The sequence below is a fragment of the Xyrauchen texanus genome, chromosome 38 (assembly GCF_025860055.1).
Source record: "Xyrauchen texanus isolate HMW12.3.18 chromosome 38, RBS_HiC_50CHRs, whole genome shotgun sequence".
NCBI classification, from domain to species: Eukaryota; Metazoa; Chordata; class Actinopteri; order Cypriniformes; family Catostomidae; genus Xyrauchen; species Xyrauchen texanus.
This window is the reverse complement of record NC_068313.1, coordinates 36,258,620-36,285,040: the sequence shown is the minus strand read 5'-3', so window position 1 is coordinate 36,285,040 and position 26,421 is coordinate 36,258,620. Positions and strand designations below refer to the sequence as shown.

Genomic DNA, 26,421 nt, shown 5'->3' with positions numbered 1-26,421 from the left:
ACACAACTTCAGCAGATCCAGCGTCCTGTGGAGCGCTCACTTATTTACCTCTAAAGCACGTATTCTATCAGCCTCTCATCAATAGTTCCCTGCAACTTTTCTAATGATAAAAGGCAAATGTCAATAAAACTTCTATATGCAAATATGCAGATATCTCATTTAAACACATGTAATTGATGAACTTCATGAAGTTCCAGCGTTTTCTTCCTGTCGAGTACTCATCATATATCTTCCACCGAAATGAGTCTTCTATCAGTCAGAATCAAAAACTTCAGGATCAGGATCAAACGTTTCTCTGATTCACAAATCATGACGGTCACTCTGTGACAATCAAAGCAGGCAATCCAGGCTGTATAAACTGTCAGGAGATTGAGGCTCATGCTGGATCTGCACGAGTGCGTGTGTGGAACTTCAAATCTGATCTGAAACCAGGAAAATGCTGCCTCCAGAGGCTTTATATGGAGGTATGATGAAAATAAGGTGCTTTTCAAACTCTTCAGAGATCAGTTTCTTTATGAGTTCCATTAATTCAGAACAGATGTCAGTTAAGCCATTAACTGATTATGCAATAATGTAGCAAGTCAGCTGCCTACGTTTTCAGATGCAGCATAAGGTAAAAGCACTTCTCGTGTGAATGAAGTAAATGTCTTCTTCACTATGCACTGTATGTACAATTGGTTTGATTCTGTATTTTTGGAGTAAATGCGATTGCTAACGTAGACTGACATCCATGATTGATGGATTTTATTATTTCTTTCTTAATATATTAACACATTTTTCATGTGCAAATAAATGACTAAAATGTCATGACTGAACAGATATCTAAAGAAACTGCCATCTACCATTTAAAATACAATATATATTAGTTTTGTGTGAAACTGACTAAATATAGAACTAAATAAGAGTTTATTACTATTTTTATTGTTTTAGCAAATTTCTGTTTGTTATTTAGTATATTCAATTGTGTGATATATGCTCTCTGGAAATTGATTAAAAAAAAAACATATTGGTCAACCATTAATAAACATATTAATGTAACTTGAAGTGTGTCATTTCTGCAACACTAGCGGCACAAAACAGAATTGTGAAATTAATGATTGTTCCCACACAGGTTTCCCAAACACTCCTACTGAATTGCAATCCTTCTGCCATTGGTCAAAAAACAGTTAGTCCCGACCTAAACTCACAACATGGGTTGAGTCAGAAGTTAAAATGTCAGAAGTTAAAATGTCAGAGTGCTCAAACAAACACACCTGTGTTTTCAAAGTGTCACAAAGTCACCGTGTTTTCACTCTTTAGGAAGTCAAACTACCAACGGCTTAATTATATTTGGCACTGCTCATTAAATTGGGATATGAGAAAGTATTTTAACATTTGCAAAATCAAAAGAAACACAAACCTCAGTATCTCCAGATGACAGTTTGTACTCTTCAGTGCATCAGAGATCAGCTTCACTCCTGAATCCTGCAGGTCATTGTTACTCAGATCCAGCTCTCTCAGAGGAGAGTTTGATGATTGTAGAGCTGACGCCAGACTTTCACAACATTGATCAGTGAGATTACAGCCGCACAATCTAAACAGGATAATGAAAATCAAAATTATTATACAACCATTTTATTGATCAAAATATAGTTTTGATTATGGTTTTATCTACAGTAAGTAAACATAATCCATCAGAGCGAATCAAAGAGATACATATATCATCACAACCCCTTATAAACATTAGTGGTCGACCGATATATCGCAGAGGCTGATAAATCGGCCGATATTCAGACTTTTTTTTAATTATCAGCGTCGGCCAATATATTTTCCCGTTAGGCAGCTTTTTTTCTTGAAGGTGCCGAAAAATGTGAAAAGTGAAAGAGAATTTTATTTACCCAACCGGTCAAGCAGACTGATTAAAACGTCAATAACAAAAAATACCCAGCTATGTTAGTGAATTACTAGAAAGTTAATATTCTTATTCTGCTGTTGAAAGTAATCAGGAGCACGCCATTTTATAATTCACTAGCAATCTAGTAACAGCTGCGCCCTGTTTGATTGACAGGCGACGTATGTGTGTGTGCTGAAAATACTTGTATTTGACCGTTCAGGTTTCAAATTAGCACATTTCAAAATTCCACCAAAATGCTTTTGTTGGTGAGGTATTCATGTAAACACTGAGAGTGATTTCTGTCGCAGAGAAATGAGTTGTTTGCACAGCTACACTAGCTCACATGTATGCTAGTCGATGTTATGTTGACCAGTACTCGAATTGGTGAGGGGGGTTAGGGTCCCCAAATATTTGCATTTTATTAAGGATAACAAATGACAAATGCTATTTAATTTACACAGTTAGGATACTGTAAATTGTGTGAATTATGTACAATAATCAGGGCTCTACAGCGTTTTTCTCACATTTGTAAGTGTAAATTACTTCTTGCACATGCAGAAAATGATTTGGGTGCACAGGCACGAGTAACAGCTGATCTAAAACTCAAAATTATGAACTTACTGCAGCCAACCATCAGAATTAAATCTCCTTAATGTTTCTTCCCTCATATACCAAATACTTACTTAAAAGATGCACGTTAGTTATTTTTGCATTAACAGAATTTATTCTCTCTCACATGTCTGCGAGCGCTGTCCTCGTCTAACTCAGTGTGATAAGCAAAATCTCAAACATAAAAATATAAGAAAAAGAAAAAAATCATGAAATATCACTCGACCAATAACAGACTCTCTGAACATCTGCGTGAGGACGCACCGAATTTACAGTATTCTGCTTCTAACGCAGGTGCTCTGACTGTCACGTGGACGAGTGCTTGTGGGTTTGTTTTTCTTGGATCTTCAATTGTCATGAAAAGTCAATAACATCATAACCACACACTGCAACACTGTAAAAACCTCTTAAAATGACACACCTTGTTGATGCTTTATAACGAGACCATCAAGCAGCTGAATAGATCTGCGTCAATGTGTAACAGACCATTAGAAATGTATGGCAATGCACTGATTTTTTTTTTTTAAATCATTGTATTATAAATCATAATTTTGCATTTCTCATGGCCATAGAAGATAGTGCTGTTTTTTCTTTACAGTGAGTGAAAGTTAATTCTGAATTTATGAATTTAAACAGGAAAACACATCTCGAAACTGAACTGTCCACTCAACAACCGGACTAGAAACCCTAGACCTAGAAACTAGTCATAAAACTGATTTCGGTCTAAAAAAATAGTAAGTGAAAGCTCAGATTACATACAAAAATTAATTCTCTAGCAATTGAAAACCTACCAACTGACATCTGGGAACACAAATGTTCTACTTTTCATCAGACAGCAACAATATATTAGGATGCGATGTGTTGGATTTACATTATGTGAAACACAGAAATGTAGTTTTATACTGTTGTGGAGCTTGTTCATTCTCTTCTGATTGAGTTTCAAATATTGTTGTATTTGAGGGGCTGCACGATGTTAGCCAATCAGAACAGTGGGCGTTTACACTGAAGTTTTAACTGAGTGTTTCAGACAGAGGGCCAGAGACAGGGAGGAAAATGATCAAATATTACTAAATTATGACTGATTTAGTAAAAGAAAAACTTTACTAACATTATCAGTGGACCTCAGGGAAGATAATAAAATTATAAAATAGAGCATTTCATGACCCCTTTAAAACTTCATCTATTCATTTACCAGACACTTTTATCCAAAGTCAAATTAAATTCTTCTTTATGTCAGCTGACATGACTTTGAGTTTGCCACAAACCCAAGAACCTACCGTAGATCACAACTTCTGTCAAATGTAATTCTAGTGATTAAATATTAGATGTTAACACTCACAGAGCTTTTCTGCAGTTCCTCACAGCTGGTACGAGTCTCCTTCGACCATCTCTTGAAATCATTTGCCATTTGTTGGGATCTAACTCATCCAGCACCTCCTCTGACATCAGGATCATGTTGGCCAAAGTTGAACATTGTGCAAGAGAAAGACTTTTCTTTGTTTCAGATTTTAAAAAGGCCTGCATTTCTTCAACAACAGAATTATCTTTCATTTCAATCAAGCAGTGTGAGAGATTCATCCATCTTTCAGGACTGACGTTTTGATATTGATCTTGTTTGAGGTTTTGGATTATTTTCTTCATGATCTCTGGATTGTTCTCTGTGTGTTTCAGTAGATCCTGTAAGAGTCTCTGATTGGACTCCAGTGAGATGCCATGAAGGAATCGAAGGAAAAGATCCAGATGTCCAGTTTTACTCTTCAGGGCTTCATTCACTACTTCCTTCAGAAACACATCCAGAGGAACATCCTCACATCGAGTTCTGTGTTTTCCACTCAGAAACATTTTCAGAACCTCACAGTTCTTGTGTAAATAACAGAAAAACACATAAAGTGCTGCAAAAAACTCCTGGAAGCTCAGATGAATGAAGCTGTAGACTTTCCTCTGATGAATCACAGATTCCTCCTTAAAGATTTCAGTGCAGATCCCAGAATACACCGAGGCGTCAGTGACGTCTATGCCGCTCTCAATCAGGTCCTCCTCATAGAACATGACATTGCCCTTCATCAGCTGTTTGAAAGCCAGTTCAGCAAGTTTCACAATCACTTTCTCTGGATCTTTCTCTTCATACTTCTCATTCCTCATTTTGATCTGAATGAGCAGGAAGTGGATGTACATTTCAGTCAGAGTTTGAGGGATTTCTGCACTGTCGTCTTGTTTCAGGATGTTTAGAAGCACAGTGGATGAGATCCAACAGAAGACTGGTATGTGGCACATGATGTGGAGGCTTCTTGCTCTTCTAATGTGTGAGATGATTCTGCTGGCTTGATGCTCATCCCTGATTCTCTTCCTGAAATATTCCTCCTTCTGGGGTTCATTGAATCCCTGGATTTCGGTCACACGGTTGATGTATTCTGAGGGGATCTGATTGGCTGCTGCTGGTCTGGAGGTGATCCAGATGAGAGCGGAGGGAAGCAGATCTCCTTTGATGAGGTTTGACATCAACACACCCACTGATGAAGTCTCAGTCACATCAGAAACTTTCTCACTGTCTGAAAACTTCAGAGGAATTCTGCTTTCATCCAGACCATCAAAGATGAACACAACTTTACACTCATCATAAATCTTTGAGTCCAGATCATGAAGGTCAGGATGAAAGTCCAGCAGAAGTTTGTGAAGACTGTACTGGTGATCTTTAATCAAGTTCAGCTCTCGAAATGGAAGCACAAACATGAAATCTACATCTTGATTGGCTTTTCCCTCGGCCCAGTCCACAATGAACTTCTGCACAGAGACTGTTTTTCCAATTCCAGCGATGCCTTTAGTGAGAACAGTCTTGATGTTTTCTCTTCTCTTCTCCTCACATCCTGGTTCAGTTAAAGGTTTAAAGATGTCATTGCAGTTGATTGGAGTGTCTTGGAGTGTCCTGTAACTTTTCTCCATCTGTAAAACCTCATGTTCTTCATTCACTCCTTCACTCTCTCCCTCGATGATGTAGAGCTGTGTGTAAATCCTGTTCAGGAGGGTTTGATTCTCTTGTAGTTTGATTCCCTCAAATAAACTCTCATACTTGTTCTTCATGATGGTTTTGTGAGTGTTTTTGAGTCTCTGTAGGACATCATCCACTGCTTCTGTCCGATCGGACGTCCCAGATCTGATCAGATCAGCTCTCTCCACACTGCAGAGGAATTAAGAAGAACAGAGGAACTAAGAAAATTGAGACACTCAAAGTTTCAATCAGAATGGTCAGGGGGCATGATAAATTGTGTTTTTATTTTTATGCATTATTTTTCATATAATAAATTGTGCTTGATTAACCTGTTAAATCAACAGCCCTAATTATTATTGATTTCAATCAACCTCGCTCCTTTTCAGCGCACTACTCTTCCGTATTTCTCTTCCAACTTGCAGTTTGTACTGAAGCTACTGAGAAAAGTCCATCAAAATGCCATTATCTTTTTTTAATGAGGGATCATAAAAATTGCATGTTGTTTTTATTCAGTACTGCCACGAAGAAGCTATTTGACATCACAGATCCTCACATAATGTATATTCCACAAGACAAAATAGTGACTGAATTTACATTTATGCATTTGGCAGATGATTTTATTCAGAGCGACTTACAGTGCACTTATTACAGGGACAATCCCCCCGGAGCAACCTGGAGTTAAGTGTCTTGCTCAAGGACACAATGGTGGTGCTGTCGGGATTGAACCAGCAACCTTCTGATTACCAGTTCTGTGCTTTAGCCCACTACACCACCACTCCCACTTGATCCTTTTCAGAAGTTTATATTCTCTTGGTGTTTAATATGGTGTGTTGCTTTCTCGATGATCAGTGACTGTTTGTGTAATAATTGTTCATGAGTCCCTGCTTTGTCCTGAGCAGTGACGACTAATAACTACTTTATAATTATTTGGTTTCTCAGCATCTTCTGCACATTTGAGTTCTTCCCAACAGTGGCTATAAATGAGATTCAGCTTTTGACACTTGGGACAATTGAGGGATTCATTCTCAACTATTACAAAAGCTGAAAACAATTACTCATGCTCAAGAAGGCAACACAAGAAGAACCAAGGGGTGCAAACTTTTGAACAGGATGATGTGTGCAAATAAGAGTACATTTTGTGTTATGTAGCTTCTGAAGGGCAGCACTACATAACAAATATAATCTTTGATCTCTTATAGGCTATTTGTATACATTCTGAAAGGGGTGTGGAAACTTCTGCACTTAACTGTATTGACTATATAGTTTGTGAAAATTTATATTTTATTTTAGATTTCGTTTTTTTTTTTTAGCTTTTTTTAAAATGTACAAACTCCATGTAGAGTATTCTATCCATATGATGTCATACTGCATGTGTAATTATGAAATGGTTTTTCATGTCAGGTACATATTTTAACACAAAGTTCACAACATTGGAACCTAAAAGTCAAAACACACCCCCACATCTCATCATATAAGTGCTTGTTCTATGTGAAGGGTCAAAGACGTGACGCTTGCTTTTTCTGTCCGACTGAACTTTTTACCAATTAATAAACATTAAAATGAATAAAATTATAACATGTATGTCTACCACCTCCCTTATACATATGCCCACTCTTATTTCTTTAAAAATAATTGGCTTATTGGCATTTTCTGCCACCTGAAGTGTGAAAACATCATGTGGGGCGACCGTCCGGCCTTGACTTCTGTTTGGACAACTGGTTTTAAATCAAACTAAAATAATTGAAATATAATCCTTACCCTATTTGGCATAATTTTAAACTTGTTTTCCATTGATTGACAAAGTTATGAAACATTTGTACACACATTTCAATCATAATAAACAAACAAATCTTGTCCGAAGATGTTAATTGTCTGAAATATCATCTGGGGCGACCATCAAGAAAATACAATTAAGGGACTTTTATTTTGACAATCATCTCAAAGAGGATGTTGCATCAGCCAGCCTCATGGTGAGGGTCCCACAGAGACAACCAGCAGGTGAGTAGTCACTCTCATTTTTACAAACAAATCCTCTTTAAAACTGCTGCAGTGTATACGTCACATTTTGATATCATGTGGGGCGACCAACCTAAAACTGTAAATAATAAGTTTTATACGCAAATCTTTATTTTTAATGTAAATTTGTCAGTGATATGTGGTGAGAAGAAGCTAGCTTGTGTTCTATAGCTAAGCATTAGTCTGTTATACTTGATTAAACTTGAAAACATCATCTGGGGCGACCGAGCCTCATCTGGGGCGACCGCCACTGATTGCTTAAATGATAGAAAACACATATCATGTATTTGTAGTTTCTGTATGCAAATGTTTTCATTCATTATATGCATTTAGTTGTTTTAAATAACTTTCTACATTTCACCACATATTTTTTCTAAATTTCAATAATTTCCATCCTACTTCAGAGAGGACTAAGCTTACTTATTTTTGATTATTATGTTTTTATCAGAGAAATGTGTGAATATTAAGCATTCATTCTACTTTTTCCAATTCTTTTTCTAACTCTGTGTATGTTTAAATATACTTTTTTTCTAGATGGCCCCACTAACAAGCAAAGAAAAGACTGCTCGCTACAGGCAGCGGATCAATGCAGATCCTGTAGCAAGAGCTGACTATCATGCCAGGAAAAAAGAAAGGTAAAATCTATAGGTAGTTAACAGTACATAAAATGTAATGTTAGGCCACCAGAATCAGTGACAGTATACTAATGTCAATAGTTTATTATACAATAATTTGTTTCAGCTACCAGAGAAGAAAGCAAAAGGGCACAATCAAATACATGAAGTCAGATGAACTATCAGAGAGAGAGAGAGGAATAAATAGAAAGCCAAGTGGAAGGCTGCATCAAAAGGTTACAGGGAGAGGAAGAAGATAGAAAAGGCGATGCTGGAAATGACACCACCATCCTTAGAAAACACCCCACCAGTTTTAGTTGGTATAGGGCTTTATGAGCAGCAGGAGAATCCAGGGCAAATTGTGGTGAATCCCCTACCTCTAGTGGAGGAATTTAATCCACCAATGTCCTCTACACCAGAGAGAGAAAGAGAGAAAACACCCGAGAAACGAGAAAGAAAGAGAAAGAGACTGCAGGCTCAGAATCGTAAACTACGTGAGGAGAACCGAAAACTGGAAGAAAAACTAGCAGAGATGATAAAGGAAAAGGAAAAAGCCAGAAAGAGTGAGATGAGGGCTAAAGAAAGGGTACGGCTGAGTGAGAAGTTCAAACCCAAAGGAAAGAAAAAAATGGCAACACAGAGAGCGCAAGCAGTTGATAGTTTTTTGACAAGAGATGAGAACAGTCGCCTTTTAGCCGGCAAAAAAGATACTATCACCAAAAACAAACTGAAGTATCAAAGACGTGTGCTTACAAAGCCACTCAAAGAGTTGCATACACTTTACAACAGTGAGATGGATAAGAGTCTCCATCTATCTTACAGGCAGTTCACCCGAAGACGGCCATTCTATGTAACAGAGCCAAGGGCCCAAGATAGGGAGACATGTGCATGTATGGGGCATGAAAATGTGCACCTGCTGGCCAACAAGCTCTACAGCAGAGGAGTACTACAAACAAAAAGCATCTCTGAGCTGCTGGGCATGATAGTTTGTGACACCAAAAATAAAACCTGCATGGATCGCACATGTACCAAGTGCTGTTTTGAACAGGTAAAGTGCCTTGACACAGAGACCAGCACACAAGTCACCTGGGAGCAGTGGAAGAGGGTGACATCCACTAATGGAGAAAAAACATTTTCCAACGTGATCAAACAGACCTCGACCGGAACCATAAAGGACTTGACTGAGCTTTTCCATCAAAAACTAGAAGCCTTGGCAGTCCACCAGTTCAACTGCCTCCACCAGGCAGAGCAATTCCGCCTCCTCAAACAAAACATCACAGAGTGTGAAGCTGTGCTGCACATAGACTTTTCAGAAAACTATGGATGTAAGCTAAGCACAGAGATCCAGTCCTTTCACTTTGGCGGCAGTAGACAACAGGCCACGATTCACACAGCAGTCCTGTACACTGTCCGTGGAACCAAATCCTATGCAACACTGTCTGACTGCCTTCGCCATGATGAACGGGCAGTGTGGGCACATCTAGAGCCGATCTTGAAAGAGCTTCGGGAATCTTTCCCACAAATCACTACCCTCCATATTCTGAGTGACAGGCCTGTAACACAGTACCGAAATAAAAATAATTTTTACTTGCTCAGTACTGTGCCTTTCCTCTCAGGATTTACAAATGTGACCTGGAATTACTCTGAAAAATCTCATGGAAAGGGGCCCCAGATGGGATTGGTGGGGCAATAAAGAGAGAAGCGGATCTCTATGTTAACAGAGGAGGTGAGCTGCAGACACCAAAAGCTCTTTATGAGATGCTGACAAAAGAAGCTCAAGTATCACTCTCTACTGGGTGACAAGTGAGAGCATTGAAAAATGTGACGAGTTGATTCCTGGCAATTTGGAGGCTGTAAAAGGCACCATGAAGATACACCAAGTTGTGTCATCACAGCCTGCAAAGATAACACACAGGGAAGTATCTTGCTTCTGCAAGCGCTTAGAGATGAGTCCATGCCCTTGTTACCAGCCAAAAATGGTAGACCTGAAAGCCACCATACAGCAAACCGAGAAACCTGAGGACCCCTCAAGCTCTCCACCTGAGCCACCTAGGCAAGAAGAAAGTGTCCAAGATCTATGTGGAAGGTTTGTGATAGTAACCTACTGACGAGCTTCCATATGTAGGTCAGGTCCTAAAGGTTGTGGAAGAGGAACTGCAGATAAGCTGTATGCGACAGTCTGATGACAAGAACTTGTTCTTATGGCCAAAAACTCCAGATGTTACTTTCTACTTTAGGAAAGATGTTCATGCTGTCATTTCAGAACCCGAGCCAGCAACTTCACGCTTCTCAAAGTTGACCTGCCAAGACTGGGTAGCATTCAGAAATTGCTGGGGTTAAAGAAATGCCTACAACGTGTCTGCAGAATGCTGTTATGTTCAAGTGTTAAATGAAATCGTAAGAAAAATGCAAACATTGTACGTTTAAGTGATTAATGTAATGAAAATGGAAAGGAAAATGCTGTTCAATGTGTCTGCAGAATGCTGCTATGTTCAACTGTTAAATGAAATAGTAATGAAAAGGCAAACATTGTATGTTTAAGTGATTACTGTAATGAAAATGAAAAAGGAAAATGCTGTTCAATGTTATGTCCAAGTGTTTAATGCATTAGTATTGAAAATATTAATATGATGGTTATGTGTCAAATGAAATAGTGAGGAAACTGTTAATGTTATGAAATGTGTCAAATGAAATGGATATGCTGATTCTTCATAAAATTTCATTAAATGTGTTTTAACTATCAAAATCATTGAATAGTCTTAATTGCCTGCTGTTTTTCATCATGTGGGGCGACCACTTGTCATGTGGGGTAACCAACCATATTCAATTCTGTAGTAAATTCAAAAAATAATGTCTGTCCATTTTGGTTGAAATATAATTCATTGGTATAACATCAATAAGTGGATACTATATCTACACATTTTAAATCAGTTTTATGGATTATATGAGTAAAAAAAATATGTAATTGCTTTATGAGGGTGACACTGCCATTATAGATAAAAATGTATTTAACATAATTTGCAATAAATGAAAGGACACATGAGTATATATTTCTTAAACAGTTCAATTAATTACTGATACTTCTTAAAATATAACTTATGTAAAGGAAATCTATTAATTTTAAGATAAATTACGGTCGCCCCAAATGACTTTAAGGTCGTTGCCCTATTCATTTGAGTTTAAAAGCACTAAAATATCTTTGTTTGAAGTTTTCACACACATGCATGTGTAGACTACACTCCAAATGTTTAGAAAATAGCCAAATATATTATTATTTCAAGTATTTTAAAAATGGGCCTCTCAAAGGCCTTATACGTCATTGACCCTAAAACGTGGAGTGTAGCGGTCTAAATGTGACATTGTCTGATCGACCTCCATGCTCGTGGAGAAATAAACATTCACAGTGACAGAAAAATACTCGCTTACATATTCACGTGTTGCATGAAGAACTGGATCAGCTTCTTCCAGCTCGTTGTTGAAAACTAATTTTTTTATTGGTGCATTTCTACTTGATACTGTCGTCCTGTCAGTCAGCACAAGTAATTTCCATGGTAAGATTTCAAAAGTTTGGGGTCACTTGCCTGAATTGTTTCTCATGATCTTAAAAATCTTTTGATCTGAAGGTGTATGCTGAAATTAGTTTTGTATACAAATATATAATTGTGCCAACATATTAATTTAATTACAAAACTAAAATTTTATAAAAAGAAATTAAAAAAAAGTTTTTGAAATGGATGACTTGGACATAATAATTAAGAAAAGAAGCCAATAAGTGCCCAACATAGATGGGAACTCCTTCAATTCTGTTTAAAAAGCATTCCAGGGTGAAATCTCAAGAAGTTGCTTGAGAAAATGTCAAGAGTTTATGTCAGCAAGTTCTAGGCAAAGGGGGACAACTTTGAAGATGCTAAAATATAACTGTCACAATTCCCTTGTTGTCTGCCCCGTGTTTTCTGTTTCACTCGTCACTGATCGCATTCCATGTCACGTTTGCCTGTGTGTCACTTGTCTGTCTAAAAACTACACTTCCCACAATTCCCTGATCTCATCATCACTGGCAGCCATATCACCCTGCAGCTCTTGCCTGGTTGCCCACTGAAGCTAAGCAGGGTTGAGCCTGGCAAGTACCTGGATGGGAGACCTCCTGGGGAAAACCATGGTTGCTGCTGGAAGTGGTATTAGGGAGGCCAGCAGGGGGTGCCCACCCTACGGTCTGTGTGGGTCCTAATGCCCCAGTATAGTGACGGGGACACTATACTGTAAAAAGGCACCGTCCTTCGGATGAGACGTTAAACCGAGGTCCTGGGATTTTTAATGTGGTCATTAAACCACATTAAATTTTTAATGTGGATTTTTAATGATTTTAATGATTTTTAATGTGGTCATTAAAAATCCCAGGATGCTTCTCGTAAAGAGTAGGGGTGTAACCCCGGTCCTGGCCAAATTCCCCCCATTGGCCCCCATCTATCATGGCCTTGTATTAATCTCCATCTCTGAATTGGCTACATCAATCTACCATCTCCTCTCTGCCAATAGCTAGTGTGTGGTGGGCGTTCTGGCACACTATGGCTGCCATCGCATCATCCAGGTGGATGCTGCACACTGGTGGCGGTTGAGGAGATTCCCCCTATACTATGTAAAGTGCTTTGAGTGCCTAGAAAAGCGCTATATAAATATAATTAATTATTATTATCATCATTGTTCTCACCTGTGTCTCGTTTTGTCATCATCATGTCTCCTGTGTATTTAAACCCTGCTGTTTCTTCATTCCCCTGTCGACGTTTATGGATGCTTGTTCGTTATTATTACCCGTGCTCTCCGTCAATGTTAATCCCTGTGTACCCATTGGATGTCTTCCGTGTTTTTGTTTTATTTTCCCATTGTGGAGATTTCCTTTGTTCCCGTTTTGTCTGTTTTCACATTTTTTCAATAAAACCCACTGCAAATAGATCCTCGCCCCTCGTCTGCCTTCCTACTCATCGTAACAGAACAGTCGACCAACAATGGATCTAGCAGGGTTCCTCACGGAGCTGACACAGGCGGACTTGTCTGTTCGGGAGTTCTCCCACTTCTTCACCAGCGTGGCCAGCTACACCGGCTGGGATGACCACACTCTGAAGATGGCGTACCAGTTCGGTGTACCCAAACACCGATGGTGGGAACTCCCGGAGACTACACTTGGCAAAAGTATGTGGGTCTCATTGTAGAGGAATTCGCTGCCGGGGAGCCACCTCTCCTGATCCCGGCTCCCGCCTCTGGGCTTTCCTCTCCAGCCACGGTGAGTGAGACAACCCCCACGCCTGCCGTGGTCAACGAACCAGCGCTGCCAACTTCATCCACCCGGAGGAGGAGGAGAAGAAGAAATGCCTCTGCTCTCCAGCCTCCGCCAACCACGGCCAACCAGCCAATGCCTTCAGCCCCGAACGTCAGTGAGCTAGCACCTGTAGCCTCGAACGTCAGTGAGCCAACGCCTGTAGCCTCGAACGTCAGTGAACCAGCGCCTGTAGCCTCGAACGTCCCCGAGCCAGCGCCTGTAGCCTCGACCGTCCTAGAGCCAGCACCTGTAGCCTTGACCGTTCCAGAGCCAGCACCTGTAGCCATGACCGTCCAAGAGCCAGCGTATCTCAAGCCTCCCAGGGCTCCGCCTCCCGAGCCTCCCAGGGCTCCGCCTACCTCGGCTCCGCCCTCGGAGTCCCCCATGGCTGTGGTCCTGAGGCCGCCTCCCAGGCCTCCTGAACCTGTCTTTGCTCTGTGGCCAGCTCCCAGACCACCTGATCCAGTCCTCTTGTGGTCACCTTGGACTGCCTGTCTGCCCCCTGTGCCTCCTTGGACTGCCTGTCTGCCCCCTGTGCCTCCTTGGACTGCCTGTCTGCCCCCTGTGCCCCCTTGGACCGCCTTCTTGCCCCCCGTGCCTCCTTGGACTGCCTGTCTGCCCCCCTGTGCCTCCTTGGACTGCCTGTCTGCTCTCTGTGCCCCCTTGGACTGCCTGTCTTGTGCCCCTTTGGTCTGTCTGTTTGCCCCCTGTGCTCCCTTGGTCTGTCTGTTTGCCCTTGTGCTCCCTTGGTCTGTCTGTTTGCCCCTTGTGCTCCCTTGGTCTGTCTGTTTGCCCCTTGTTCTCCCTTGGTCTGTCTATTATTTTTTTGAATATTCCCTTTTCTTTTTGTTTCTGAGGAGCGTCTGGAAGCCGCTCCTTTGAGGGGGGTTATGTCACAATTCCCTTGTTGTCTGCCCCGTGTTTTCTGTTTCACTCGTCACTGATCATATTCCATGTCACGTTTTCCTTGTTGTCTGCCCCGTGTTTCACTTGTCTGTCTAAAAACTACACTTCCCACAATTCCCTGATCTCATCACTGTCAACTTTGCATCATTGTTCTCACCGGTGTCTCGTTTTGTCATCATCATGTCTCCTGTGTATTTAAACCCTGCTGTTTCTTCATTACCCTGTCGATGTTTATGAATGCTTGATCGTTATTATTACCCGTGCTCTCCGTCAATGTTAATCCCTGTGTACCCATTGGATGTCTTCCGTGTTTTTGTTTTATTTTCCCATTGTGGGGATTTCCTGTGTTCCTGTTTTGTCTGTTTTCACATTTTTTCAATAAAACCCACGTCTGCCTTCCTACTCATCGTAACAATAACACAGTTTGGACTTATTTTTTGATTTTTTTTTGTCACAAAATAATTCCCATATTTTAATTTCTATTATTCCATAGTTGAGATGCTTTACTATTATTCTAAAATGTGAAAAAAAATAAAAATATAGAATGAGTAAGTGACCCTAAACTTTTGAACAGAAGTGTACATTTCAGCAGATCAACATGCGACGCATCGAAATTTCTTCTCTTAGCATTTCAAGTTTTATAATAGAATTGAGATGAATGTAAAAAAGTAATATTTTAGATCTGTGTTTATTCTGTTTTACTATCTCACAATAAATGTTGTTTTGCAGCAGATAAATCACCAAATAAATGTTTATACTCACATATAATCTTATCGCTGTGTGCATAAAAGAGTAAATATATCTGATTATCTGTGTTTAGTCCTGTCAGCTGTTTATATTAATATAATTGTCTTATTGTCTTGAACACTGGATATGGTCTCACCTGATCACTCCATCACTGAGTTTAGGGGGTTCCATCATGGAGTTGTTACTCTTCATAGACACACAGCTGAATTCTGGAGGTACAAATGTGTTTCTCTGTCTGCGGGTGATACATATAAAAGACAGAATAATTCAGATGATATGTGTTTAGTCCTGTCAGCTGTTTATATTAATATAATAGTCTTGTCTTCAACACTGGATATGGTCTCACCTGATCACTCCATCACTGAGTTTAGGGGGTTCCATCATGGAGTTGTTACTCTTCATAGACACACAGCTGGATTCTGGAGGTACAAATGTGTTTCTCTGCCTGCGGGTGATGCAAATAAGACAGAATAATTCAGATTATCTGTGTTTAGTAATAATAATTTAGATGTTCTCTCTTTAGGCCTGTCTAAAGAGAGAACCAAAAATTTTAAACCAAAATTTTTGTTAGTGTCTCACCAAGAGTGAAAGTTTACTGTCTCAACACCAAAGTTAAGGGATTCATTCACAGAATTGTAACTCCAAAGACAAACAAAAATGTCAGGAAATTTGGGACTTCTAGACGTTTCATGGATGTTGTAATCTTGAAGGTATCTCACTCTTGCTCAGACTGATAGTTACCCAGATTACTCCATGTATATACAGTATAATCTCTTATACTTTCCCTTGTGTTTGTCTGATATTAACACTAGAACTACAAAGGCAGTCATTTTGACCGTTTTTAAATTTTGCAATGTAATAAATTTGTTGAAATAAAACCCATATAACCATAGAACCATGACTTTTCTTAAATGTGTGTATATTTTATTCTAACATTGTTATTTTATTAAAATTACAAAACACAAAAGAGTTCTGAGTATTTCTCTCTTGAATGGCCATAACGGTCATTTTGACCGCATGCATTTCAGTGTTTGCTACGTAAAGGAACAAAGGGTGCTGTTCACCACGGAGGGGCTGAGAAGCGACAATGCAAAGCTCACAGTCTATCAGAGCAAAAGAAGGAAAAACATCTGCATTCTCAGCACTGTCCACACAGCTGTTGCCATCACAAGTGGCCAAAAGGTTAAACCTGAGACAGTCACATAACAGAACCAAGTTCGGATTAAATGTGCTGGATCAATTGGCAAGGAAATACTCTGTGAAAGCACCCATACGTAGGTGGCCAGTGGCTGTGTTTTATAATATCCTTGACCTGGCTGCAATAAATGCTTCCATCCTGTTTAAGAAATGCACAAATGAGAGAATGTCACGGAGGAACTTCACAATGTGACTGGCAAATGAATTTCGCTACGGCCATATGAGAGCAAAAGCCACACAGCTGATGGTGCGAGGACTCAGGCAGAAGCAGCTGCATATGGAGAGGAGAAGGCAGTGCCAAGTGCAGAGAAACTGCAAGAAAAACAAAACTAAGGACACTTGTGACAAATGTCAAAAGGTAGTGTGTGGGAGCTGCACATGGAAGGTAGAGATTACCCGTGTTGACTGCGAGTAATCGATCCACAAGCGTCAGTAAATGATGTGCGGTGTTTGCCCCCAAAACAACCAGATACCTTGTTCAAGAGAGCCACTTTTAGGAGAATTCGTTCATAATGATTTTACAGCATAATATTTTCATTAAAGTTTTACAGCATGATATTTTATTAACCGTTTTGGCCATTTTGGGTTAGGCCTATATGTGTTTCATACATGTCTAAGGTTTTAACTATGCATTGCAGGGTTTCCCGCAGAAAATGTGTTAGTTAAAGGGATACTCCAGCGGTGGGAAGATGAATGTGTATTTAATAGTGGTCATTTATGTAGTAGAAATGTGAAATTATTTTTGAATTTGAAGCATTCTAGACTGAGAAAAGGCAAAAAATGTATTTTTTACTCATGTGGCTGAAAGACAACAACTCCCAGAATGCACTTGCTTTGCCGCACTTACGAGGCCACTCCCAAACCACGAAATAGTAAACACAACGTTAGTAATGCGAACTATTTGCACATACAGTATGTGCGCATACATGAAAATATAACAATAGCTCAGCTGACTACGCGGGAACAACATTGTGATTATGCCGGGTGTCCAAACTCTGTACATTACGTCTTAGTAACAAAAAGAAATACAAAACAAATACTCACTTTACACTAAGCCGTCCATTTGTCCCTGCAGGCTTTGGCTGGCGTTTCCAATTTATCTCTGGGGTCCTGAAATAAGTTTACAGGACCCCCCTGTCCATGTGTGGTACAAAACTTGGGTGCTCAGTTACACATGCTAGCGGTGCAGTTTCATCAGCGGATTCAGCGATCTCATGCAGAAGAAAATGGCATCGCTGAAATTCGCGACAGCAATAGGACTCTATCTGTTTGCATAGACGCACAGCGAGAGCACTGACACCACCAGTTCGCCAGCTGCTCCGCGAACAGCAGCTGCTCCGGCCGCCTCTTGTCCCTCCATCTCCTGCAACTGTTCGTCGCTGTATTGCGGCTCGTATAGGTAGCCGCGAGCATCCGATTCACACAAAAGATCTTCGAAATCCCCATCTGTCATTACTTCAAAACTTTCTTCCGCCATCGTGATTAGACTATTATACAAAGTTTTACAGAGCAAGAGCCTGTTAGCTTAGCTAAAGATGGCTGACACTATCTTTACATTCTATGAGTAAGATCCGCCTCATGGGCGTGGTGAAAACATGCGAACTAGCTACTAATATTGGCTGTAGTTTGAAGCCTCTAGTCCAAAAATCCTCCGATGGCCTAAAATGACGATTTTTAGCGTCATCGGAGGATTTTTTCCAGACTAAAAATTAAATTTTCTCTCATATCATGGGGATATGATTGGGGGAAGCAGGGTAATTCTAAAATACTACTGGTTTTCTACTGATACAAAGCTTAATGCTAAATCCTGGAGTATTCCTTTAAGGTGGTGGGTGGTGGGGGGGGCGGGGTATTTGGAATTGCATAACTCCTGACACAAACTAAGACAAATACTGAAACTTGAGTCATATCTTTTTAATGATGTATTAGTTTGTCAAGGTAATAACATTACATCTAATAGTCCGTCAAAATGTGCAAAGTTTATTACAATCACTGCTTATGGCAGAGCTGACACCTAGCATCGCTACAGGCTATCCTCCTTGGTTTAGAAAAAAACAACTCAAGGGCCCTTCGGTAATTGCACTCTTTTACGAGTGGACCATTTACGCATATTAGTAACGGTGCACACGCTTTCTGCTATGACGTGGAGTGCGGGATGCACTCAACGTTGCATGAATTTTTAATTAGCCTGCATTAGTAACAGTTAATTTTGTTATGGCATGAACTTAATCCTAGTAAAGGCAAAAATATATAATACCTTTGTAACTGAAATCCAAGACTTTGTATACCAAATCCAAGACTTTTAAGGCCTTAATTTGAGATTATTTTTCAATGCTTTTAAGATCCTGCGGGTACCCTGGTTAATGTGTCTTGTCCCCTCACAATGACAGTAAATTAATTATTAGGCTACATTACATCAGTCACGTCACATAGTGGTCTATTTTCAGTTCAAAATGGCGAAAATAGACAAAAGTTTATTAATTTGCCTGATTATTTTTGTGATTCGTTTAACATTTATGACCTAAAAAAACTGTCAAATAGCAAATGTTTAGTTTAGCAACTTACATCTTATCTCGCGACTTGACCGACCGTAAACTGAAGCGCGTCGAGTCGCTCTGCTAAAATTCAGCTGTGAACATAAAGCCCGCCTACTTTGATTTGATTGGTCATCTCAAATATTCTGACATTGACGAGCAGTGACAGACCAATGAGGCTCAGATGAACACACACACACACACACACACACACACACACACACACGGCCGCTGAGGAAGAACAGCTGATACTGAAGCTGAACACTAAGGCTTATCACATATTTAAAGATGGAGAGGGAGAAAACAGAGTAACACGGCGAATATCGCTCATATAATTTTTTTGACGACTTAGTTAAGGCGGCAGGCGTGTGTTGCTTAGGCGGCCGCCTTAGTTTCAAAGTGCTGCGGGAAACCCTGCATTGAAATACACATTGTTGATGTTTTTAAAAAGTTATTGTATCCTAAGATTTTATTTTATTTTAAAAAGAAAGTAATAGAATATAAATATTCAAATTTGTATCTGTAATTAGCTACAATACCAGGTTCTGTGTTTGTCGATGAACTAATACATTTTCACATTCATTAGGATTAAACTTTCGTGTCCTGGTGTTTATTATTAATATAACAGATTCATTTATTCATGGATTTTGATTCCAGTGGTGGCTGCATAGGATTGTTTCAGATTTGTGTTGTCCAAACATTTCCAATAAATCCAGAGCATTGTAAACTCCAAAAGTCAACATGTATTTAAAAAATATAGATGTAATAATTTCAAATTGAGGATTTTTTTATTTTTTAGGGTGTTGACATCATAAAATATGACGACAGACATTAGAAGCTTCATTCTAAAACCTCAATAGAAGCTTAGAATGTAAATATGACATGAAAAAACAAATTACAATTTGTTACAGTTTAGTATTAAAATGGGCAGAATGATTAAAAATGTATTATATTATATTATTATATGACTGCAATGGCCATTCGTAGTTATAGAAATCCGGTAGTTCCAGTGTTCACCCAAACAGTTCACCCAAAAATCATTTACTCACTCTCATGCCATTCCAGATGTGTTTGACTTTTTCTTCTGCTGAACACAAATGAAGATTTTCAGAACATTCTCTCAGCACTGTAGGTCCATAAAATGCAATTTGAAAGTGAAAGTGGCGATTTATGGTATAAAAAAAAAAAAAAAGGGATTTAAAAATGTTTCTGTTTCTCACCCACATATATAATCTAACATCAGAAGACATGGATTAAACCGCTGGAGTTGTATGGATTACTTTTATGCTGCCTTTGTGTGATTTGTTTAGCTTCAAATTTCTGGTCGCCATTCACTTGCATTGTATGAACCTACAGAGCTGAAATATTCTTCTAAAAATAATAAAAATGTGTTTTCTTCAGAAGAAAGTCAGTCAAACACATCTGGATAGCATGAGTGTGAGTAAATGAGAGAATATTCAGTTTTGGGTGAACTGTTCCTATAAGTGTATCATGTTAAACTGGTATACATTATATACAATAGTCGTGGTGAGTCTTAGCATTATCTTAGCATAAAGGTTTCTGATAGATTTGAGATGAATACAAAAATAAAGGTAGTCGAAATATCTTTGTGTACATTTTGTCTTACATTTAAATATTGTTTAATCCGGGATTGCAGCAATAAAATCACCTGCATCATGTTTATACTCACACAGGGTCAGAGGTCACTGCTCCATCACTGAGATCAGGGGGTTTAATCATGGAGTTGTTACTCTTCATAAACACACAGCTGGATTCTGGAGATGCTGCTCTCTGATGGTGAACAGCTCCATCCTCTCTCTCCTCATAGAGACTCATTTTAGAAGCAGCTCTCTCCAATATATCCCATAATAATCTTCAGACCTGCATTTGAAGAACACAAACACACAAAAACATCAAGATACTGAACTGAACTGAAACTTTCACTACACTGATAAAAGACACTAAACAGAAAGAACAACACTCAGAGCCGCTTCACTATCATACTTTACTCTCTAAATCAGCATTAAAAGATCAAAAATAACTACCAGACTTCTGCTTTACCTCATTTTCAGAACAGCAGAATGTAAATAATTGTGGGCGGATCAAATCCACTAGTGTGAATAACAGCTCAAACAGCCTCAAATACAGGTTTCTCAACTACATGAAGAACAAGCAGAGAGGTGTACTTCTGATTATCCTCTTTATTAAAGTTTATATTTATTTATTTGATGAGAAAAGAAAAACATCTCAGGTCACACCATTGAGGATATTTGAACACCAAAGAGAGTCTCTACAACAGACACTTTTACTAGCTGAAGGGAAAAACTCAATGAAGAACAAAAACTAACAGAACACAAATCAATTTGATTTAATAAAAACAGCGATTAACCCTTAAAATAAAGAAAGATTCATTCAAACTCACACCAAAATATTACTCATCCGATAACATAATGATTTATCTCCTGTCCGATCGTGTAAGTAAAGACGTCGAGCAGTTTTGGGCCTGTTCAACACTTCCGGTTTATTATAATCTAGTTCTTGTTTCTGGAGTTCATTTGATCTGACTGTCGTGAAAATCTATTAAACACAAAGACGAATGGATATCTCTCAGAAATATGCGACTACTGAAAATACTCTACAAATATAAAAGTTTGTGGGGCTTAAAATATCGACGTGTAGTGCTCGATCTTAAAATGACACACTGTGAAAAACTGAGTGTGATATAAACTATCAATACTTTATCTGATCACTAATATCCAAACATCTGCAGGAAGAGTTTATTGATTTAAAAATAGGCTTCATTATTATTATTATTAACTCACCGTGAGATGTAAAATATCTTTAAGTCTCTTGATAATGTCCGGGGTAGAAACAGTCACAGGTGAGTTGAAGACTTTTGGTTTCGTTTTACAGGTAAAGTCAGTAACAGTGAACTGCGCATGCTCGTGTCTGAGTGACACATGAGTCCTCATGCAGCTGCACTCCAGTGGAATACATAACAAATGAAAGGCCGAGGTTGAATCTCACTACAGATGCGAATTAAAACATGTTTGTAAACTCTGAACATTACCGAAGTCTCTCTAGCAAGTCAGTCCACTGTCGGTCATGTTTGTAATTCTCTCGGGAGGTTATTTACAGTCATGTCAGTGCAGCTACTATCTACTTGAATGGAGAAAGACCAAAATCTCACAAACGGTTGGTCAAGATTTCGATCAAAGGACATATTTAATATCAGAAATAAAATATATTAATATTTGAATCATAAATTGTTTTTTTTTAACCTTATATTACGCTAAAAAACAAAAAATGTCCACCGACTTGTATAGCTAATGCGCATGCGTGTTCTAGAGTTGATTGACAGATGTCTGTATCTAAAAGGTGATTGGCTCTTTTACCTGTAAGGCGGGACTTAGCTTCATATTTCTGCCTTTAAACCCTCCAGATATCAACATCCATTGTAAGTGTCTCACTTGATTTTTGCTTCTTTCTTTTAAGAAAATGAGGGACGAGTCAAAATAATTTCAACATTATGCCACAAATGCTGTTGATTGAGCTTAACTTGTATATTAGGCAGAATGAGCCTCAGTTACTATTCACATTTATTGCATCTTTTTCACATTATGTTAACATTAATTATACACTGTCATACCTCAAACATGTATTTTGAAGCAGCTGTGAGGCCTCCGTCTCTTCATGGAGTCCGTCAGGTGAATTCTGATGCATTATGGGTACTGTAGTTTCTGTTAAGACTGGTTATTGTACCGTCAGCGGTTCTTCACGTCTGGGATCGGGGCGGATTGGATCTTCCTCATGCTGCTGGAACTCGCCATGACACTGATCAGCTTTATCATGGATATCTTCATCTTCCTCTTCGTTGACGGTTAGTGTGTCTGTGTGTGTATGTTTTCAATCTTTCAGGACACGCCCCCCTCCTTGTTATTTCTGAGCACCTCAGAACTTTACAACACACAGTTGAGGGGGTTCATTTAATTGTTCTTCGTTTTGTTCGCTCTGTTTCGCTTTATTTGAGTGTATGCCTAAAACACCTGTTGCGTTTCTCTCTTGAACGAAAGTCTTTTTTATATATAATTATTATTATTATTATTATAAGAATACAATAATGTTGTTGTACTGATGTTATACCCGCTCCCCCTTTCTTGTTATTAGTTTGATCCAAGCGCCCCGTAGTGACGCATCACCGTAAGAGCGGGAATTTAACATTTTTAAATGATAACGGTTGTTTTCTGAGGGGGCGATAATTGTACACAGTCTGCAGATCCCTTTACAGACTTATGTTGTATATCATGTGAGTTAATCTGAGAGAATGTGCGTTCATAAACCTGTTAACTAAAGTTCATTTCAAGTGTTTTAATCAACATTGTGAGAGGAATCAAGAGTTGAATGTTTCAAAACGAAAAATTGAGTTATGTTTGTAACACTGCACATATCAAACGTGCAGTAGAGTTAAATAAACAGTTTACACAAAAAGCACAATTCATTACTCACCCTCAGGTCGTTTCAAACCCCATACTTACTTTCTTCAGTGGAACACAAACGTGATTTTTGAAAAGAATATCCAGGCCACTTTTCCAAGTCCATAAACGACTAAATAAACACCATAATTATCATAAAAGTAGTTTAGTTCGTACGACTCGTCCGTTAAAAGTCTTAAAAAAATCAATTTAACAGATTAGTGTGAGGAACAAACCGAGAAATAAGTCGTTAGTTCGTGACAGAGAACGAGCGTTGACCGAGTCCGATTAGTGAATCTTCTGAGTCGAATCTTTTCAATGAATCGGTTGATCCGGTTCGCAAGTTCAAATTGATCCGGTCGCAACGGATAAAGCTGAAGTTAGTGACGTTTTCGATGTTAAAGTATTTTTTATCACAGAAATAACCATAAGAAATCTATTCATATTTTGAATTAGTCGGAAAATGTAAATTGTGTGACTATAAAATTGCTTTATAATAATTGTAATTGTTTAATAATAATTGTTCATTTGAGTGTAACACAGAAACACTGAATTTGGGGTGGGAACAAACAAGTTTATATTACCGTCATTTTTATTTTGTATGAAGTATTTGCTCACGGATAATTACAGCGTAAATTTGTATGAATAAATCATATAAAAAAAAACAGGCCTTATATATATATATACACACTTTTGAAACAGTATTTTAATGTTTACAGATTAAACCCCATTGACTTCCATTGGAAGTGTGTCACTGGAACACACATTTGTGCTTTAAGGAAATACATTTTTGTGTTAATCATCATTATAACACAAATGCTGTCGATTGAACCTGGAATATATTTAAGACCCATTACTATATGTCATGTTGTTACAGTGTTATGAGACTAGTGTGCAGATGTGACTGTGTGTTGTGTTTGTGAGCATCAGGAGTTGGAGAAACAGATCCAGCAGGTTTAAGAAGCAATCGTTCTCTCTCAGATGGAGTAACGGGGAGGTTAAAGTCGAAACTACAGTGTCGACTCGCGGTCGATTAACCGGGCCGCTGAAGGTTAAACCGAGACCAGGTGAGTGAAAAAATTGAAGCGATTGACAGCCCTAATTTATTTATTTACGGTCTCACACCATGTTTGTTTGCATAAACTCGTCGGACTTCATCACGTGTAAATTCCCGGATTTGGAATGCGGAAGTAGGCGCGAGTTCTGCGCACGAGGCGTTAAGGACAAACTTATTAATATTATGGCCATACCCAAACCCCTTATCTAAACTTCCCCAATCAGTAGAGAGTGTAAACATGAGAGGAAGCTGTTGTGTGTGACAGAAGCAAGTCATCGTATGGAAATGATGTCCAGTGACATCATTGGTTTAGTGAAAGTCATAGGACTTCATACGAGTGCAGTCGCACGATATCATACGAATTAGCCAAATGTAGAAAAGTTGCCCGAATCCCGCCGAGTTCACCATGAGAGTGTGTTGAAAATGCCACACTTGGCGAACTGGACTGGACTATACCCACACAAGCACTTTAGACCAGGGGTGTTCAATCCTGCTCCTGGGGACCCACAGCTCTGAATATTTAGTATCTTATCTGACACCCCAGATCAGGACATGGAGCCTTTACTAACGAGTGGATGATTTCAATCAAGTGTGTTCAATAAGGGGGACATTAAACATGTGCAGAGTTGTGTGTCCCCAAAAACATGTTTGAAACCACTGGTTTAAGGTTTACAGATGACCTTTACCTGTTGTTCTCCTCAGGGCATTTTAGAGAAGATTCGACTCTGTAATCTTTATCTGTCCTCCATTTATGTGCCATTTCCACACCAATGGGGGAAGAAAGGAAGTATTATAAAAACGATCATCGTCCACATTTGTATTCATTTATGTTTCATTTAGGCAGTTTCGGTTTTAAAGGGGTCAAATGTCACTTTTATAACGTTTTAGCTTATAAAAATAACTAAATTATCTTAATATCATTAGAAGAATAAAAACCATGTTAGATTTCATTAATGTCATTTCTTTTAAAAAACAAGGATTAATGACTAATTTGGTGGATTTCACGTGATTTAAACACAATAAATCTTCACTTCTGTCATCGCTCTCATTTGCATGTTCATGAGTGCTTTCACTTTCACTTTTGACTGTAAAATAACTTCAATTGCAGCTTGTTTCTCATCAAAACCGTCGTATGACTTCAGAAGACTTGGAGCATGTTACATGCACTACTTTTATAACACTTTTGGGTCCTTTTGAAGCTTTAAAATGAGTCACTATCAGCTGCCATTGTATTAAAGAGTGAAGTCAGTGGTAAGGGTTTGGAACCACATGAGGGTGAGTAAATGATGACAGAGTAATTCCAGTAATTCTGAACACTTGTGTAAGAAACACAGAAAGAGATTCACTTCAGTGTTTTAATTGTGTGCAAGTATAAAGTCACAGTTACAGCTAACACATATATATTGTCATTTAACATCTCAACATTGATTTATTTCAAGTATGATGAATGAAACTATTTACACGGATGGAAATACTGTTTTATATTAAAACACATCATTTATATGAATACATCTGATTCTGAAAAGCTCACAGAAATAATCATTCCCAACTGTCTTATTCAGTCCAGGACATGATCCACATCCTGATAATAGGAAATAAATCCATGGGAATAATGTTTCTGATATTAAGATGTGTGATACAAATCATTCACACACACCACAAACTAAATACAGCAGGAAATATGTTACAGTTGTGATTAAATACAGTTTGAGTGAGTTAATGTCGAAATATTTATATAAGTCACATGTGTGTGTGTGTGTGTGTATAAGTGTGTGTGTTTATGTGTGTGTGTGTGTGTGTGTGTGTATGTGTGTGTGTGTGAGTATGTGTGTGTGTTCTCTGTTGTTTCTCACACAGACGGTTGTTTAATGTGACACAGAGTCACTGAGGAATCATTATAATAAACATTAAATCCAGCATAGAGTGGTTCAGTGAATGTGGTGTTGAATGTGTGTAAGTGTTTGAGTGTGTGTGTGTGAGAGACGCTGTAGAAGGACAGAGTGCCGGACGTCCAGTCCAGATACACTCCTATTCTCTTAGAGTCGTCTGAAGGGACTCGTATGACAGTGATAATATTATTGTGTCTAACAGTGAAA

At 38.8% G+C, this 26,421-nt stretch overlaps 1 protein-coding gene across 50 annotated transcripts in view; it reads right to left on the bottom strand.

Moving 5' to 3' along the window:
- The window catches only part of LOC127632132 (protein NLRC5-like), a 377,053-nt gene that overhangs the window by 270,110 nt on the left and 80,522 nt on the right, over positions 1-26,421 (bottom strand). For 42 of the 50 annotated variants that reach the window (XM_052110651.1, XM_052110666.1, XM_052110667.1 and 39 more), the window contains one exon: positions 1,400-1,573. The exons of 6 other annotated variants lie outside the window; for them this stretch is intronic. In XM_052110651.1, the coding sequence (XP_051966611.1) occupies positions 1,400-1,573 (174 nt within the window). Of the gene's footprint in view, positions 1-1,399; positions 1,574-3,821; positions 5,658-26,421 lie in introns of all 50 variants that reach the window. 2 more of the 50 variants (XM_052110703.1, XM_052110700.1) reach the window with 2 other exon arrangements.